The sequence below is a fragment of the Chelonia mydas genome, chromosome 12 (genome assembly GCF_015237465.2).
Source record: "Chelonia mydas isolate rCheMyd1 chromosome 12, rCheMyd1.pri.v2, whole genome shotgun sequence".
NCBI lineage: Eukaryota > Metazoa > Chordata > Testudines > Cheloniidae > Chelonia > Chelonia mydas.
In genome coordinates, this window is record NC_051252.2 from 22,397,247 (window position 1) to 22,416,059 (window position 18,813).

Sequence of the window (18,813 nt, forward strand, 5' to 3'; positions counted from 1 at the left end):
AAGTGCATCATTCTTCTCTCTGAATTTCTTAGTTTTGAACATCTGAGTTGCTGTACTATTATATAAAACATTTGTTAAAAAATTCAAGTGTACAACAACTGACTGAACTGTATGATTAGTCTATTTTCAAAACAATGTTTAAAGCATTGTATTTACTTGACTGATCATAATAGCTCTTTTGCATCAATCCAGAGCAGAGATTCCACTATCCTATCAGTCTGTGCTAAACATTAGACATGAATTAAAAAACATATTGAAAAATACTATGCATACATAATGACTAACAACTGAGTTATTCAGAAATAAGCAAAGCCATACAAATCCCACTCTGAACTAATGGGCTTACAAAAGGTAACTGGAGATAATAAGGCTACTTGGAGTTTTGGGAATGCAGAAAAGCATGTCACATTTGGCAAACCTCTCAAAATCTAGTTTTCAAACTAATTTAGAAAATGTTAAATAAAATTAAAAAAATAAAAAACTTGAACCAAGAGGACAGAGGGAACAAGAATTTATTCTCAACATGAGATCTTGTAGATCTGAGAAAATTTTGACATCTGGATTATAAACCTATAAAGTTTAGCATTTAATTAAAATGCTGAAAGGCCCTGAAGTGTGATAACACACAGTTATTATGAAGCTTTTGCATCCCTGAACAATGGTATCAGTAGAGCAGCAATAGTGAGATTTGTTTTTTCTTCAACTTATATATGTATTAAAAAAATTCACTGGTTAATCCTTTCAGTGCTTACTGTAACGTTCTGATATCCTTTCTGACAGGCAAGGTGAAGAGGTGTTGAACCATGGTAATCTGTAGCATTGACTACAGCTCCTTTGGAAACTAACAGGTCAATTAATGACGCTTGCCCTGTGGAAAATATGTGGTCATTAAAACTGAGAAGTAAACATCTCACAGGAAAAGTTACTTTTCAAACTAAAATGTGAACTTCAAACCTTGACACTCTTCATTCTTGTGCACACTGCATATTCGCTTTCTTAGTAGTTGCTCTTTGTAATGAACAGTCAAGTTATTACAGATTATTCAAGGGCACAGCTAAGAAAGGGGGCCCCTAACTGCAACTAAACTGCACTTGTATCTTGAGGGTGAACAGGGAATGGAAAGTAAACTGATGTCACACAAAGTGCTCTGCCCTTGGCATATGTACTGTGCAAGTCAAAGGTAATAAAAGCAAGAACAAATAAAAAAAAATCTCCAGAGTAGATTAATGTGTCTGCTTACAAGCCTGAGGTCAGGACCAGGACGCACATTCAAGGAGTGGGGAGGGATAGCGTATATCATGCCACATATACTCGGCTACAGGATGTATATAAGACTTGCTACATACGCTGTCAGTTTGTAATAGGATATCTCCTTTCTGAGGATACCTCCTAATCTACCCATCTGGCTGAAAGAAATGCCAAGGAAAAACAAATAAGAAACCAAAAGAAAATGCAGACAAGAGCACCTGGGAATACAAGAGTTTCATTCTGGGTCAAGATTTCAGTTTGTCTATCCCACAAGTAAAATACAGTTCATGCAAAACTCATCACAGAATGTAAGTTGAAAAATAAGCTAATGTGTCCCCTCTTTCAAGGACTTAATGAAGAGTAAACAGAAGGTAAATATTACACAGTCATGGAAAGACAGCAATACTCACCATAAATAGCAGCTATATGAAGTGGTGTGTATCCCCTGTCATCTCTGGAAAATGGAGTGACAATGGAAGGATCATTCATCTTCCTATAAAACAGGATAGTTTTCAAGAACATAAGTTAGCTGTGTTTCAGAGTAACAGCCCTGTTAGTCTGTATTCGCAAAAAGAAAAGGAGTACTTGTGGCACCTTAGAGACTAACCAATTTATCTGAGCATAAGCTTTCGTGAGCTACAGCTCACTTCATCGGATGCATACTGTGGAAAGTGTAGAAGATCTTTTATACACACAAAGCATGAAAAAATACCTCCCCCCACCCTACTCTCCTGCTGGCAATAGCTTATCTAAAGTGATCACTCTTCTTACAATGTGTATGATAATCAAGTTGGGCCATTTCCAGCACAAATCCAGGTTTTCTCATACACACACACACACACCCCCCCACACACACAAACCCACTCTCCTGCTGGTAATAGCTTATCTAAAGTGACCACTCTCCTTACAATGTGTATGATAATCAAGGTGGGCCATTTCCAGCACAAATCCAGGGTTTAACAAGAACGTCTGGGGGGGAAGGGGGGGGGGAAGGGGGGTTAGGAAAAAACAAGGGGAAATAGGTTACCTTGCATAATGACTTAGCCACTCCCAGTCTCTATATCAGGTACTGGAGAAAGTTTACACACGCACACGCTCACTCATTCTACATAGTTTTTACACCTATTTAAGTTTTCAAACCTATTTACCCTCTATCATTTCTCATTAACAGATTATTCCATATGGGTTTTTTACTTAGCCAAAAGAAAAAAAAATCCAGACATATATTCTTTTGACTGTGAAATCCAAATACAGAGAAGAGAGTCACTCTTTAACATGTCCAAAGGATGTCACACTATCTCCCCTATCTAGGTAACTGAGCTCCCAGCTTTTCAATACTTTCCTATTCAAATCTGCATGCATAATTCTGAGACACCTACGTCTTCTGTCCCTCTCAACCTAGATACATATACACACACACACAATGCTGAAATGCAGCCAATATCCCCTCCAACCAGAAGAATTTTCTGGACAAGGCACTGCACATTCCAGTATTGCCCTCATACTCTAAAGGAAATCCTAGAATGCAGACCTTTAGAAAGCTTTTCATATGGAGATGAAGAATCCTTACCCAGAAACCAGCTTCTCGCAGTTGTCACAGAAACAGAGTGGGTGGCACATTTTCTGTACAGTGTCTTTATCATTATCACCTTGACTTAGTAATCGTTCCACTTCCTCCTGGTTACCTGAAGCAATATACTACAAAAGACCAAGAGGAGGAAGAATGAGGTATTGATGTGAAAAAGCTTAAAATAAAACCTACTTCATCCACTGAAGCACAAAACCAAAGCAACCGATTATAAATGAAGCACTAGGAGAACTGGTGCAAGGCTGGATAGGGCTGCTGCACATAATCCGCAATGAGTTTTCAGTATAAATAGCCCTTAGATCTGATCTTGGGTTTGCTTTTCATAAAAAAAAAAATTAAAACAAAATTCACATTGTTTTCTTCCAGACTCAGTTACAACCATGACCTCCCTCTGTTCAGACACATTATTACTTGCAGTCTCTAGCCATACATGTGAATATGTATAATTAATAGCTCTGCTTTGTGTCTTTTCACAGGTAAAATTCTCTTTTTAGAATTACATTATGAGATTGATTAACAAAATATGTAGGAGATGGGAGGTGACTGCACTTTAGATTTTTTTTCAGCAAAACTTCTTGGTTTTAGGCACCAAAGTCTCTAGAGACTAACAGCCATTGGCATTGCAACTCTGTTTTAATGGGCCATTGACTATTACAGCAGCACTATTCCAACTCCATTTGTTTCTGTGCTAGAATCTGTAAGAATACATTGCCAACTTGCAGAAGCTTTGGCACAGAACTGCAATGCACTGATTACCCAGGCACCTCTTTATCGTCTAACATATGGCTTTTTTGGCACTCCCAAGCACAAGCAACATGGCAAAGTCATTACAAAGTGTGTGTTATAGTCTAGAAAACTGTGTGTAAGAGATTGTACATATATAATGTTCTGCAATGCAGATTTTTCACCTTGAACAAGCAATCTATTGGGGTCGTGGACATCTGGGACAGCAAGTTCATTCTTTGTCTCAAGAACTTGTCACTAAACTTCTCAGATTCCTGAAAAGAAACAAGCCATGTCAATCAATATTCCATATATTAGCAAAAAGAAAGTAGTTTTATAAAAAGTTATTTTTAAATAGCAATACATATATTTACCAGCTCTTAGCTTATGTAACAGGTTAAAGCCTAAAAGTTTGATTTAATACTTAAAATTCTGTATCAATGATTTTGTACATTTGTACAAGAGCATCCCCTGCCAGCTAACTGGATGTTAGTCCATAAAATAATTCCCGGGCACACCTTAGACATTTTAGTACTAAAACATCTGAGTTTCATTAACAAAATAAAAATATTTTTTTCTATCAGAAAAACCAAAGTAAAAGCAGCTTTTGAAGTGGCCAAATTGGTGAGAGATATGCCTCATATAAAACACAGACTAAAGGGGGTATGCTAAAGAGTAAGATGGACTGTCACAAAGCTACTGCCTAAAAACAGGCCCAGGGCAGATACTATCTGCTGCCAGCCATGTAGCAGAGTCAAGAAGCAGCCCCAGAATCAGAAAGCCCCTCAGCATCATGCTGGATTTGGCTGAAGGCTTCTCTACCTAACATGGACACAAAATCTGCCAAGTTAGCTCCTGTGATACTAGTTGAGATGAAATGGATTTGACAGAGACCCATTCTTCAGCACTTGAGATTAAATTTCAAAATAACAGTTCCTGTATTTGCATGTAACAAATACTCAGCCAGTGCCCTGCGTGTGAAGGTTACAAGGCAGCATGTCAAACTGAAGCATTAGAAAAATCAATACAGAGCAAATGAACACAAGACCACTCAGGTTTCCTGGTGGTACTGGAATGTGGAGTCCAACAGCTTTTCTGGAAACTTGGATCCCTGAGGTTTTAATGTTAACACAGTAGGTGATCTTATGGAGAAAGCCTCTCAAAACTATTTATAAAGCCACCATCACCACTAGAACTATTCTTTTAAGAATTTAATAGAAACAGAAATCTGTTTGGTTCAGACTTGTGCTTCTAGATAATTTGGCTATAATTACGGTTTCTTTCAATAGTTAAACATGTTTGATATAGAGAAATTTTAGGATAGAAACTTGCAAAGGATTATGGGTACATGTGCTATTATACTATTTTTCCTAAACCTCACATGAGCTGTGCTCTCCTTACCGCAATTTCATTAGTCACTAAATTTACAATTGTAAGATGAATAAAAGGAACTCAATTTGCTTGCACTTATATGAGCTGTTCTCTCCCAAAGGGTGTACAATTTTTAACATTGCTTGTTTTCTTCTTTGAATTTTCCACACAAAATTTTAAAGCACTAACTATTCTAAGAACTTGCTTGGCTTTGATCACTAGAAGCCCCTGTATTTAGTTATGCATGCTAAACCATGGAATAGTTTTTAAACTATGCATATGACTGACCTACAATGGAAAACTCAATACAGACATGTAAAAACTCAATACTGTGATGTGAGACTAGAGAACATGTATATCCTCTAAATTGGTTTGGTTTGTGTTTTAGTTACACACAGAAAAGACAGCAGGAGACTTCAACATTTTCAAACATGGGTGCCTCGCATTCTGGTACCTAAATAGGTAGACAGGTTTTTCAGAGGTTTTGGTGATGTAGCACCTGCTGCTCCCACTGGATGAGTTGACAGGTAGGTGTCAAAATGTGGATTTTAGTGCCTAATTAGAGGCACCCAGGTTTGAAAATGTTGGCCTGAGTGTGTAGTGCAATTGATCAGAGATAGTTTTAATACTGTGAGTAATCACAATCTATGGAATTAATGAACACCAGAAATCCCAGGCAAGTAGTTCAGCACTATTTCCCCCTCCCCCAAATGATGGCAGTCCTCATGCTCCAGAGCACAAGCTTGTCACATATGAAATATCAGGAAAGATTTTGCCCTGTTACATAACTGGCACATATTCCTACATGGGAATAAAGAGAAATAATGAAGGGTAACCTTCTGAAACAGTATTGACCATTCCTACAAGCAAGATAATTAATTGAAAGGATAAATTGCACGTTCTGGTTTAGCTATGTTCCACACTTCAGGGAGTGAGAATGAGTTTCATTTGTTTGTGAGTAGAGCATGGTCCCCTGAATGGATTGTTTTGGTTAGAATACTCCAGATAATTACCAAAACATTGCTTGTGTTGCAGTAGGACAAGATAGACTGCATTCCCAGAAATTAGAGAACTTTTAAGCACATATCATCCCTTATCTACACGACAAGAGAGACAGTGAAATATATTAGAACCTGCCTTCAACCCCTGCCAAAATCCTCAGATAATAACTGAGTCCAGGACAGTAAATACCTCCATTTCCATCAGTGCTGATATGGGTCACTAATTAGAGGGGATATTTATTATAATGAACACCACTTTAGGCCTTCTGAGGACGTGCAGAACTCTTGGATGGTTGAGGACATGTACTGTCCATGTATTTCAGTGCAAAAGTCTTCTCTTCCCAATTCCACCCCCCTACACACACACACACACACGACAGGTGTTGGGTTCAGAATCTCTGAACTAGAACTTGGTACATTCTGGCCCATTAAATGGAAGCCCTTCACTACTGCCCCCCTGCCAGCAGGGCATAATATTTATGAAGCCCAACTATCCACAGGCACAAATTCAAAGAGGGGCCCACATAACTCACATGCTCCTCCACTCCCTATCCATTTTACCACCCATACAATAGGTCCATCTAGATATGGGCTTGCTTTTCAACTCCTCTCCCCGCTGTGCCTCAATCGCTTCGAGTTTTCTCCACTGTGTCTCTGGTCTTTTCTCATTTGCTTTTTCAAAGTGCTGAGACACATATGCTGTCAACAGGCCAGTCCTGCTGCCTACTATTGCCTTGGATAGGCTGATTCCTCCCTATGTGTTTTGCCCACAGTTGGGTGCTCTAGGGACTAGTGGCAGGAAGGGCTAAGAAGGAGCAGGCTGATTGCTAGCAGCTCTTTCAGAAGCTATCTGTCCCCACTGCAAGCAGCATCAGGAGTGGTCACAGTAGAACTAGAGATTCAGCACCTTTCCTTACCATTTAACTCCTGTTTCCCCCCCACCAGTACTGGACACCTTGGAACGGAGTGAAGGATTCAGCAGGATCCTATGGCAAGCAAAGAGCCTGAAACTTGGCCTAGTGACTAGTGTCCAAGCCAGAAAACTGAAGACCCATTGATTTATTCTTTGCAGGGGCAGAACTAAATAGGAAATTAGGGATCAACATGCAAAGTTGTTCAGTTGCTGAGGGCTGGTGAGAGCAGCAGAGACTACATTACTACCCTGAGTTTTTACCTTTTTCTGTATACACCACCCTCCTCCCACCCCACCCTTCCCTCTGGGAATTTTGGTCTTTCCTGTTCAGCAGCTGCTGGGTGCTTTGTGCTAGTTCCTGGTTCTACTCCTCACTGCACATGGCTCATAGTGCACTGTCTAGAAACAGTGCCAGTTCTCAGATCTCTTTTTATTGGGGTAATCCAGAAAATTCAGACTGGCCAGGCACCCAACAGAGGAGGAGAGGGAGTGCTGGTGAAGAGTGGCCCCAATTTCACTTCCCCACCCCATGTGGGTCCTGTCATTTTCAGGCTTCCCATCTTTCTTAGAATAAACATTATTGCTGCCCCCCCAAGCCACAGTGCTGCAGCTGCTAAAGGAGCACTGTAGTATTCCCTGGTTTGCACATCCCTAGAAATGGCACTAATTATAGGGCCACCATGGAGTCCCAGCTTTCAATCCCCTCTGTTGACAGTAGGAGGAAGAGGGCTCCTGCTGCAGGCTTCCGACACAGACATGGAAGGGGAGGGGAAAGAGAAAGGGGGTGGGGGGGAAGAATGAGATTCCCTAGATGCCTGAAGCTGATCTTGTTGCTCCCTGGTGTTGCAGGCTTTCCTCAGAAGTCAACATAGGACCATTCACCAGCTAGGTAACAATGGAAATTGAATGTAGGAAGGAAGCCCAGAGGAAGAGAAAAACTAGGAACCACCAGCACATTCAGAGTCTGCGCTGTCCTCAGTCATTTGAAAGGCTTATGAACCCTCCAGGCTGGAATCACTGCTCTGCATATACTCTGTCTAGAGATTTCAAATGCAACAAGTTGGTACCAGGGAGATACTCTGAGGCACTGCTCAGGTCCCTGGTTCTCTTACTTGGAACTTTGGAAGAATCTGTGTTCATTCTCAGAACAGACATCTAAGATTGGCAGCACTGTCAGAAAATTGGAACAACCTTTAATATATAGTGAGATCTCCTGTAATGTAAAGAATTGCTCTATTCAGTTGTGAAGACAGATGGGACCAGACTTAGAGGAAGGCAATTTTTATTCTTTTTAAATGAGCACGTTGCTTGATATAAAACTAATTGTCTTTTGAAAAAGAGACCACAATCCCCCAAATACAATTTTTTACTGGCATCTTCAAAACAGCGTGTTTTTTTTTTTACTGGCATCTTTGTGAAACAGCACATGAACTAAGGGAATTTAGAAATGTTAATATTTCTGGACTGAGAGTGAGCTGGAACTATTGCTATTCATACATTACTGAGAATTACAAGAATTTTGACGGCTGAAATTAAAAAGGAAAAATTGCAAACTTTGTTTTTAACATTAACACTTTATTATGTTTTCTTAACAAGATTCAATATAGCAATATAAACAAGAGATACTAAATACAAAAGGTCATGTTCTTTTCTAAATGTTCAATAGTTCAGAGTGCCACAGATTTGTGAAAAGAGCACCACAGAAAAGCAAAAACGCATATTACCATAAAAGTATTTCTTTAAATAAAATTTTGAAGTTACTCTAAGAGGTTTTGCTTTGTTAAGATTGTGCCGTGGAATTGTCACACCCCAAACCCTGAGCCAATCAGTCAAGCCACAGTAATCCAGATTCCAGTGCTATGCAGTTGACAGACTGAGACTTGTCGAATTCTCTGGTCCCATGTTCACATCCTTTCGTTTCCAGGTCACACCGGGAACACCTATTTTTGCAAGAGCAGAAACTCTAGAGTGTTTTGAGAGCTTAACCAAAACAGATCACAAAAACAGAGTAAACAGACTACAGAACACTTTTTGAAAGCTTTAAAGTTTAAAAGGACTTTAAGAAGAAAAAAAACAAACCCTAGGTAGGTGTCTTTTTAGGCTCTCCTCACTTGGCACAAGAAACAAGCGTGATCTAAATTCAGGACCTAGTCTGTTTTCCACATGTAAGAGGTTGGCTCCATACCCTAAATAAGCCACAGGGGCTCTCCTTTGACCATGGCAGCTTTTACAGTCACATCAGCACTATCCCTTGATTGGCTTGCAGGGACTGCAGCTGATTGACAGAAGGCATGCTCACCCACCATGAAATTAATCCCCTGCATCTGCAGCATTTCTGACCCCTGCTAGGTTAGAGACCCAAGAGCAAACCTGGGCTTCAAACTCTGGTGTCCAGCACCACAGAGCTTTGTGTAACCACTGGGCTATCATGCTGGTGCCACAGAGTTATTTGCATTGCATAAATCATTTGTTAAATGTCATCAGCTTCACAAGAGGGAAATCCAAAGGCAGTGCCCACTATTTGGGAAGTATAAATGGAATACATTTAGAAGCTGCACTAGGTGGTCAAGGCTCGCTGAATAATTCTGTTTTGATCTATAGTGCAACCTTTTTTCCACTCCCATGGCTATGATGTAGGTTTGAGCCAGGTTTTTAAAATAAACATTAAAGAAAAAGGCTGCACCGCATTCTAAGAGAAAGCATGGCACTGAGCTCTAGAATACTGTATTGAGGTTAAAGCTATAATGCTATTGAATAAGACAACTGGATACAGATAAAAATTTCTAGCATTTTTTTAAAAAGTTACTAAAAACCATTTTGTGATCCTGTCATTTTAACTTGTTTCTTTAGTAAATATTTTAAGAATGCAGTTTTAAAGATCAGGTTTTTTATAGTGTTGTTGTACAACCAGCCACAGCAGTTCATTATGTTGTATGCTTCAGGCTACATGACATCTTGCTAAGTAATGTGCAATGTGTAAGTGTGATATTTTCACCCAGCGTACTCCACTTTGACAGACAACCATTTGCCTATAGTTAAATTTGATTACTCAGTACACATTCCTTTTCATGTCTTGTGGATTCACTACATCTAACTGTTGCCAGTTACAAAATGCCATTCATTTTCAGGACCCAAAACTCTCGATAATAATGCTTCATCAGAAACAGATAGAATGGAAGATCAATTGTTAATTTATCCTCAGCTTACTGAAAGCCTTTGATCCACATAAAAGGCTAGAGTAAGAATTTGGAATTAGATGGCACCTTTAACATGCTATGTGTCCCAACTTGCTTTATAAGCAACTAGGGGATGGTAAGGTAGTCCAGTGATTTGTCAGGTAAAGCAGCAGATGTTATGTGCTCACCAGTGAAATTCACATTTCCCTCATCCACACTTGAGAAAGACCATTAACTAGGACACCAACTCACTACTCTTTTCGAAGAACTGCAGTGGGATCTTTTGCCTCCCTCTTGGCTGTGCAGGTAGAAGATGGAGACCCTGGGTTTGAGATTTTCCCCCAAAGGATGGAACCTCGCTCTCCTAAGTAGCCTGTTATTGGATCACCATTAAGTGTTTGAGGCCAAACTTCATTGAGAAACTGAACATAACCACTGGCCTGGAAGACAGAATGCTTTCTGCTGAATTATATTACACCAGCACAGACAGATGCACAGATTCATTGCAAGACTGGAGACATGGAAATCCCAAGGTCTGACAACTGGTTGACACTTCCTTCTTTTTTCTAATGTGGAAGCTGATGTCACTCAGCTTCCCCCTCCCCACCTCTGTTGGTAAGAGAAGAAAAATACCTACCTCTAAAAAGGTATTAGAAGGAGCAGTTAATACTTGTAAGGGGCTAAATATTGTCATAAAATTATCTTACTGTTGGTCTGTCGGAGAGGTTTCCTTGTCGGATATATTCTATAGCAGCCTCAGCAGAAGTCAGGCAGTATCCCAGTTCATCCTTTGCTGAACTGCAAAACCTGAAGTTTTTGATGTAACTCAAATTTGCCATCCTAAAGTAAAGAAAAAACACTAATCCTTAAGGATTCATGAAGGTGTGGGGTAGAGGGGCTTATTTTTAATATTGCTGTTCAGTCTACTCAGAAAGGGGAAAGAAGTGGATGGAACTAGAAGCCAGTTCACATTCTCTCATCACAAGGAGCGAGCAGCCATATTTACAGACCCCTGAGCTTGTTCTGAGCCCTAGGAAGGAAGACAAAGGAAACTTATGCCAAGAACCCCATGAGGGATGTGACCCACAATGAGAATCTCTAATATTTCACTTCCTTTTCAGATAAAACTACATTATGTTTTGGGTTATTTTAGTATTTGTTTGAAACTGAGAAGAAAGGGGAGAATGGAAAAGGCTGAACCAATTGTCCAGCAAGGGGAGATAAGATCTTACATACAGAATGACCTTAAACTGCTGGATGAAAGAATGAAGAGTTATGCAAAATATGGATACATTTAGCATTCAGTATGGACACACTTTCCAGGATTATGAGACGGTGCTAAATTCTATGGTACTTGAAAACATAAGCACTTCATTAATTTTAGATGCCTTTTTTACAAAGGAAAAAAAAAAACCTGTTAAAAGCCACATCCAAGATTGCAATGCTAATGCAACTGTTACATTGCAAGTACATCTAAATGCATGGATTCATGCCTTTATGGATACTGGAATTCGATATTAATAGTATGTTAGATATGATCAGTAAATAGTTAAGTTAATTTCAGCAACATTCTAGTTACATTATTCGTCAGGACATTGACTAATCTCCAGGTGTTCCACACCTTTGAATGTCAAGTTCCCCAGGAGCTAAACTGAGAATTGAGGATTGGTTCCTGGCTGCTTTGAGACAGACGAAGTCAGGAATTTTGGTATGAAATAGGTCACATCAAGAAGTCCGGAAGGGGAAAAAAACAAGCAGCATTTAATGTGTGATGGAAGAGCTATAAAAAGGAGAGGGAATGGAAGCAAGGTTTACAGCTCTTTCCCTAGGGACCGGAGATAAGCAAGTTCCTTTTTATTGCTGAGTGTTAAAGATTCCTTCAAACCTATTTAAGAATTTTTTTTTTAAAAGTAGTTTATAATAAACAGCAAGCTTGTCTTGTAGAGCTAGCTGTTTCTAGAAGCATCTATATTTATTTATACAGCAACATTATGTACAAGTTACAGATATGTCTGTACAGTAAAAAAAAAGTTACATACCAGTTAGGAATCTCCGTTTTTACAAGCAGATACAGCAAAACGGAGAGAAGATCATCTGCACACATGGTCTCCATGTTAACTGAAGGAAATAAGAGTTTATAATAGGAAAAACTTTAACATAAGCTATAATAGGCCAAAGACAAGAGCCAGGACTGAATGCGGATTTTAATAATTAAACTTTTTGAAACTCATTTCAGATAGAAAGGTTACTTATTCAGTATTTTCTACAGATATACTCAACAGGACCCACCCAACAGACCATGCACCCTCTAGATGACCCAAGTAGGCCAGCCTATTCAAGAAGTGTCAGTCTATGGTAGAGTGCAAAAATACCCTGGAGTCTCCTCTGCCAAACTCTTCCCTCACAATAAGTAAAGGAGTTTCTACGACTCTAGGGCTTAAATAATTACTCCCCCCAAAGCCATGCATAGCCCTACAATGGACAGCCTCACAGCCAATGAGCCTTCCTTTAAAATATTCAAATAATAAATAACTTTGTGATGGGGAGGAGAGGAGAGGAGAGGCATGGACTGTGGAGAACTACTGCCCCCTTTTCACTTGAGGGGGAGTTACTTACTTCAGTCCCATTAAACAGTTTGGTGTGACTATACCAACACTCAATATCTGACTTCAAGAGGGTCAGGTTTCATTTGAGGGAACTTAATTTTACATCTTCAATGAATTAACAAAAGGCATCATGCAATAATGGGAACAAACATTTATCTTCCACGATTGTTCCAAAGTTTTATTTTATTTTTAAGTTTGTAAACAAAGTCTCAATAAACTTAACATCCTTTGGGGGTCAGTGTATTTACAAGATTATGGTGGACGGCAAGGCAAATGTCAGAGTGTTGTAGCAACTCAACAGCGCTACAATGAATCACTCAACTCCTTGAAGAAAAATATTCCTCTGCATCAGAAAGAAAATCAACACTAGGCTTTTTCTCTGCTGAGGTATCAATGCAAGACAAGTATTTTCCACTCACAATAACTATTATAGGATGTTTATGCCCGAGGTAAGTATACTACTTCAAGGGTCTGTTTTGCCTAGGGTGACCAGATAGCAAGTGTGAAAAAAATATCGGGACAGGGGATGGGGGCGGGTAATAGGCACCTACATAAAAGACCAAGCCCCAAATATCAGGACTGTCCCGATTTGTATAGGGACATCTGGTCACCCTAGTTTTGCCTGTTGTACTTAATATTCTGCAAGCCAGACCCTTAGTATTCTGTTTGAACACAAATTCTTCCATATATATAAAAATATGGCATATAAAGTTATAGTGTATGTAAAGTACTTTCAAGATGAAAAGTGCCACATATTAAAATTAAATTACCACTTCATTGCTTTGAATACCAACCTCTTTGGCTAGGAGACTGCATAATAATTTCCACCACTTTTCGAAGACAGATCAGCTTCTGTTGTGGGGAGGTACATTTATTCAGCTGACCCAATTCTCGCTTTGCACGTGGAATATTAAAGCTATAAAATATTTTTGAAAGATAAAAGCCTTAGTATACAACCCAGATTTATGAGCTGTACTAATTAAGTATGCTTGTGCAATTGTTCAAATTTCAGGCAATAACACGAATTAAAGCCCAAAAGGGTGCGCACACTTCTGCACACCCATGGAATCAGGGAGATCTGCATGTTTGAACAAAAGGTGGGACTTCTTGTTCTAAATGTTGTTAAGCACATACGTGCCGACTCCATGGGTGCTCCAGGGCTGGAGCACCCACAGAAAAGAAAAAAAAAAGTGGGTACCCAGCACCCGCCAGCAGCCCCCCCCAATCAGCTCCTCCCCCTCCCCCAGCACCTCCCACGCACCAGCGCCTCCCCCTCTCCCCAGCCCTCCCACCCGCTGGCAGCCCTGCCAATCAGTGCCTCCTGGTGATCAGCTGTTCAGCAGCATGCAGGAGGCGCTGGGGGCAGGAAGAGGAGGAGCGACAGGGGTGGGGCGCAGCAGAGATCGAGCACCCCCAGCACATTAGAAAGTTGACGCCTCTGAAAGCAAAATTAAAAAATGGAGAGAAGTTTTAAGATACTGGAAGCAATGAGGAATTAAGAAAACATCAATGAGGCAGCTAACCCAAGCTTGCGCCCTCAAACCCTTTACTTTTCTATCTTTTGGAGAAGTGAGAACATTGCAGGGGCTAGTACAGAAAGAAATGGACTTCCCTCCCCTGGAGCAGTGAGCCGATTTGCTTTTTGCCTGACCTGAGACCTACTTAACTTTAATCCATTCCTGATGGAGTCATTTAGAAGCCCCTCATCATGCAACTCTCACCTGAATTCAGGCTTAACTCCAATATCTTTTTGCTGGAGATCTTGGAGGCTTCTTGTAATTTTGTTAAAGGCTGCATCCTAAGCAGTGAATAAAACACAACATTTTTAGAAGCTGTACAAAAGTTTGTCCATCAGTCCTGCACAGATTAATTATATTAAGGAAAAAAAAACCCACAATCTTACCTCACTTGCCTCAATAGTTCCCACATATTTAAAGATCAGATCATAAATATCATGATGCACATACATCTGGGGAACAAACACCAGAGTTTAGGAAGGAAAAGGAAAGAAGAGATAAAATAACCCATTGATGTTTTTGCCCAGCCTCAGAAACTTACTTCAACTGCTTGTTTCATCAGATTCATCTGATGTTCCTGCTTTGCAAGCATCCTCTAAAAAATATGGGAATTTATGCACTGAGTTAAATACATTGTCTAAACAATAGGCAGCTATTTTCACAGTACAGATTTACTGAAGTAGTGCTTACCAAGTGAGAATCCCTCAATAAATGCTGGAGGCATTTGGTGTAAAGCGCATTAACAGAATCCTAAAAAATCAAGACATGAGATTTTTAAAAAGTCACTATGTTACTTAAATATGAGCAATGCAATGCTAGAACTCAGACAAATCCTGATTATCTTATTCAAGCAAGTAGTCCCATTCAATTAGTAGGACTTACTGAAGTGCGGAGACAAGCAGGATTTGATTTTTTTTTATTATGAAAAAAAAAAATAAAGCAAACTACCATAATCCTTTATGACTAAATACCCCACATTTTCACAATTCTATTTACAAAATATTTTTTTACATGGAAAGCTTTAATAAAATAAATTCAAATAGTGAATTACCTAGATACACACATTTAGGTCAAAATTCTAGGTTATCAAAGGTTAAAAATGAGATACTGACTATGTAATGTCGTAGGCTTTTTCTTTCATGTTCTTTAAAAGTCCTATGGAAAGATGCAATGTGTTTGTCAAATCTTTCAGAGTGTCTTCCCAAAAAATCTTTCACATCCTCAATGTTTTTCAGGGAATAAGAATTTGATGGGGTTTTAAATTCTTCTGTAATGAAAGCTAGCAGTTAGTGCACCACAAAACATCCAGGTTCTTTTTCCATCTCTATTGCAGATCCCATTTATCTAGGCAATTTAACCACCACCTACAGCCAAAGCAAGCTCGGACATAAGCAAGCTCAGCTCCATTCCCTCCAAACCAGATTTTAACCTTGCAGTTTTCTACTGCTCTTCTGAAGGTGCAGTAAATAACTGGACCAAAAAAAAAAAAAACCTAACAAAAACCCAGCACTCCTTTATAAAGAGAAGTTATTTTCAGAAGCCAGATTAAGGTTTATGGTTTGATTCCATATAGGACTAACTCAGACTCGTTTCAACTTATTGTTCAAATCCAGTTTTCACACTTCCCTCCTAGTTATTAATTCACTTTCCCTAATGTCAGTTTCATTTAGAGAGTTTACCAGACCCTCTGCAAGACAAAGTAAAGTATATTTAGTCTTTTAGGGACAGCATTAGAAGTTTCAGTTTTGCTTTTTAATTTTATTTTACCTTTTGTGAGCAGCGACGACTTGCCAAAATTCTGCAAAAGACTACATATACTGCTTTAAAGCAGTTACTCGGGCAATATCTCCCTAGTCTCACCTACAGTATCTCCAACCCAGAGCAGGAAAGTGTTGTTACTCAGATCCATGTCAAATGCAGCCAGTTTAAGAAGCAAGAATTAAAAATTCTAATACTAAAGTCAGACATCACCAAAAGAAAAGCCGCTACAAAAAAGAGTTAGACAACTTTTAAAGATGGCAACTGATCACATCATAAAGTTTACCCTAATCTCAAGATCTCAGTAGAAAGGGGCAACACCATTAATAAGTGATACAAATACTAGTTTTAAACAGAGTCAAGACAATAAATTGACAGATAATGACCTACTTGAAATTCTAATTCCATGTTGCATTAAAAACAAGCATTTCACAGAGCTGATTTTTAATTTAAATTCAGGCCATTTAAAAATATAATTTTATTAAGTCTTTACTACATAACCTTGACCAGTATTTTTTTTTAAGTCTGCCTCTTTCCTAGCTATACTATCAACAACGATAACATGCCAATTAAAAAAAATCCTGAGTTTTTCAATCCAAAGTACTGCTTTGTGAGACAAACCTAAAATTATACTGAACCCTATAAAAATAGAGGACTGCCTTGTTGCACACCAAAGCAGACCCACCGTTCGTATTTTCCCGGCATTTCTGTACGCACCTAAGATTTCAGTTTCTTCCAGGGGATGAGCTATACACAATAAGCTAAAACTTTCTTCTTTTTCATTGTAGAATGTTTCCTCAAAGAGAACAGGTACTGAGAGATGATGATTAAAACCAGTTCCTAAAATAATCAAATTTCTCTGGATAAAGATTTCCTGAAATTAAAAAGAAAAGAAGTCATAATATTGAGCAGAAAAACAGAAGGTTGACAATTGTAATACATAGTTCTGTATACTAGGAAAAGAAGGGGGTATCCTTGTAAGACCAAAAAAAAAAAAAAAAAAAAAAAAAAAGACAACCACCATTAAAAAAAAGTCTTTTGGGGGAGGGGGAGAGGGGTCAGAGACCCTTTCATATTCTTGTTGCTTCAACAAGTCAGTGCTGCAGGGAGTGATTTTTTTTTAAATCCACATTCATAATCTTGGATGATCTTGTGTCCCCCCTCCGTCCCCAGTTTGTTCTCCACTGCATCATTTGTTGAAAGAAAATTCAGACACATTTGTTCAAGATTCAGAAGTGGGTAGGTGCCCAAGTTTAAGTTACTCAACTTGAGACACCTTAAAAGGGCTCAATTTTCAGAAAATGCCAAGTACCCATCTTCTGATAAGTCATGACCCTTTAAAAGGTGCCTTGAGTTGGGCACCCAAAAATCACTAGCCATGTTTATTTAATAATAATTAAAACCATCATGTTTTTCCACATTCACCCTTAGCATTTTTTTTTTTTTAAAAAGAACTTTTGAAATGCTCTAGGTGCACTGAAACTTGTTTTATGGGCATTACGGACAAAAAACACGCATTTAAACAAGAATTCTGAACTTCTTTATTTCAAACTGCACTGGAAAAAACAATGCCATGCTAATGGATACTAGCACACTATATGGCAGGACTCCTCATTTATAGCAATTAGCATGACTATCCTTTTTAATACATCTTTTACTTTGTAACATTAAATCACAAGAATACAGAAAATGAGTCAGAAACAGTGTGAGGTGACAGCAATTTATAACTTAAGAAAAAAAGTCTTTGAGACACTGTGCCATCCTCTTCTGGACAAACATTCCCCTTACTGTCTTACAAGTACACACAGAGTACAAGCACAGAACTCAATCCAAACATGCAAACAAACTCAAACAAAACATGCAAAGTTCTCATGGACAGAACAGACAGTCCATCTGAGTTTGTCCTACTAATTAGCTCTACGAATAAATACAAATACTTTGCACAAATGCAATGATGTTAATTTGAAGCTGTATCTCCATTTCCCCTTCTGTAAAATGAGTTTGGAGTTACACTCCCAGTAGCAGAATCAGGAACAGAGACCAGACCTCCAGTTACCTGCTCTAATCATCAGATAGCACTGTCTCAAACACTGCCTACCCTGGGATCACTTGAAGTTTGGTCTCTCCCCTTTCCCTCTTGTCTATCATGTTCCCAGGCAGGACCCCTCCACCAGATCTGTATTAACAAAGGAATACCTTTCCATTTAAGGTCTGAAATTTTTCTTCCACTGGTTTTAGAACATAGGAATCAAATTGGCAGATAGAGAGACTGCTGCTTGAAAGGCTCCCTTTGCACGGTACTAATATCTGGAGAAAGAATAAAATCAGTCAATCGCATGCCTTTGTAGGAGGAAATTCAGTGTGCCAACTGCTTCCAAATCAAACAACCTTTGTTCTCTGTGTTCCTCATCAAGCACTCTTCATATCAGACTTGTAACAATGTTTGACAGTGCGTGTCTACAATTTACCTATCTTTTTAAAGGAACAGAGCCCGTAACCAAGATTCCCGCTCAACATCTCAGATCACACACACCTTTTCTAATTAGCTGCAAGAGACAGAATATATGCTCTGATCATCTCCTAAGTATAGCAAGCTGGGGACAATCAGAGCACGCTGTAGCCAAAAGGAAAGGCAAAAAGCAACACCTCTAGCAAGACCCCCAGTCGTATAGATATAGATCTTATATTGCTGACATTTTTACACTAAATTAAAAACCAAGACTAAGCAGCTTAAAGCGTTCATTAAGGTATTTTCCTAGACCAAGTGAAAGACCACCAGAAAAGGAACAAAACGTGCATAGTGGGACCTCCTCCCATTAACAGGTTAGTGGAGCCTTTAGAGCAGTGGTTCTCAGACAGGGTTCCGGGGAGGCCACAAGCAGGTTTCGTGGTCTGCCAAAATAAACTGAAGA

The 18,813-nt window shown here is 39.1% G+C and overlaps 1 protein-coding gene across 13 annotated transcripts in view; it reads right to left on the minus strand.

Moving 5' to 3' along the window:
- ANKRD27 (ankyrin repeat domain 27) overlaps positions 1-18,813 on the minus strand; it is a 76,154-nt gene that overhangs the window by 43,711 nt on the left and 13,630 nt on the right. For 11 of the 13 annotated variants that reach the window (XM_043526458.1, XM_027821121.3, XM_027821120.3 and 8 more), the window contains 14 exons: positions 18,098-18,208; positions 16,619-16,775; positions 15,256-15,410; positions 14,834-14,893; positions 14,685-14,738; positions 14,530-14,595; positions 14,348-14,424; positions 13,421-13,542; positions 12,060-12,138; positions 10,728-10,860; positions 3,745-3,834; positions 2,819-2,946; positions 1,659-1,741; positions 753-868 (listed from right to left, as the gene is read on the minus strand). In XM_043526458.1, coding sequence (XP_043382393.1) covers positions 753-868; positions 1,659-1,741; positions 2,819-2,946; positions 3,745-3,834; positions 10,728-10,860; positions 12,060-12,138; positions 13,421-13,542; positions 14,348-14,424; positions 14,530-14,595; positions 14,685-14,738; positions 14,834-14,893; positions 15,256-15,410; positions 16,619-16,775; positions 18,098-18,208 — 1,431 coding nt within the window. The remainder of the gene's footprint in view (positions 1-752; positions 869-1,658; positions 1,742-2,818; positions 2,947-3,744; positions 3,835-10,727; positions 10,861-12,059; positions 12,139-13,420; positions 13,543-14,347; positions 14,425-14,529; positions 14,596-14,684; positions 14,739-14,833; positions 14,894-15,255; positions 15,411-16,618; positions 16,776-18,097; positions 18,209-18,813) is intronic. The other 2 variants (XM_043526460.1, XM_037878007.2) reach the window with 1 other exon arrangement.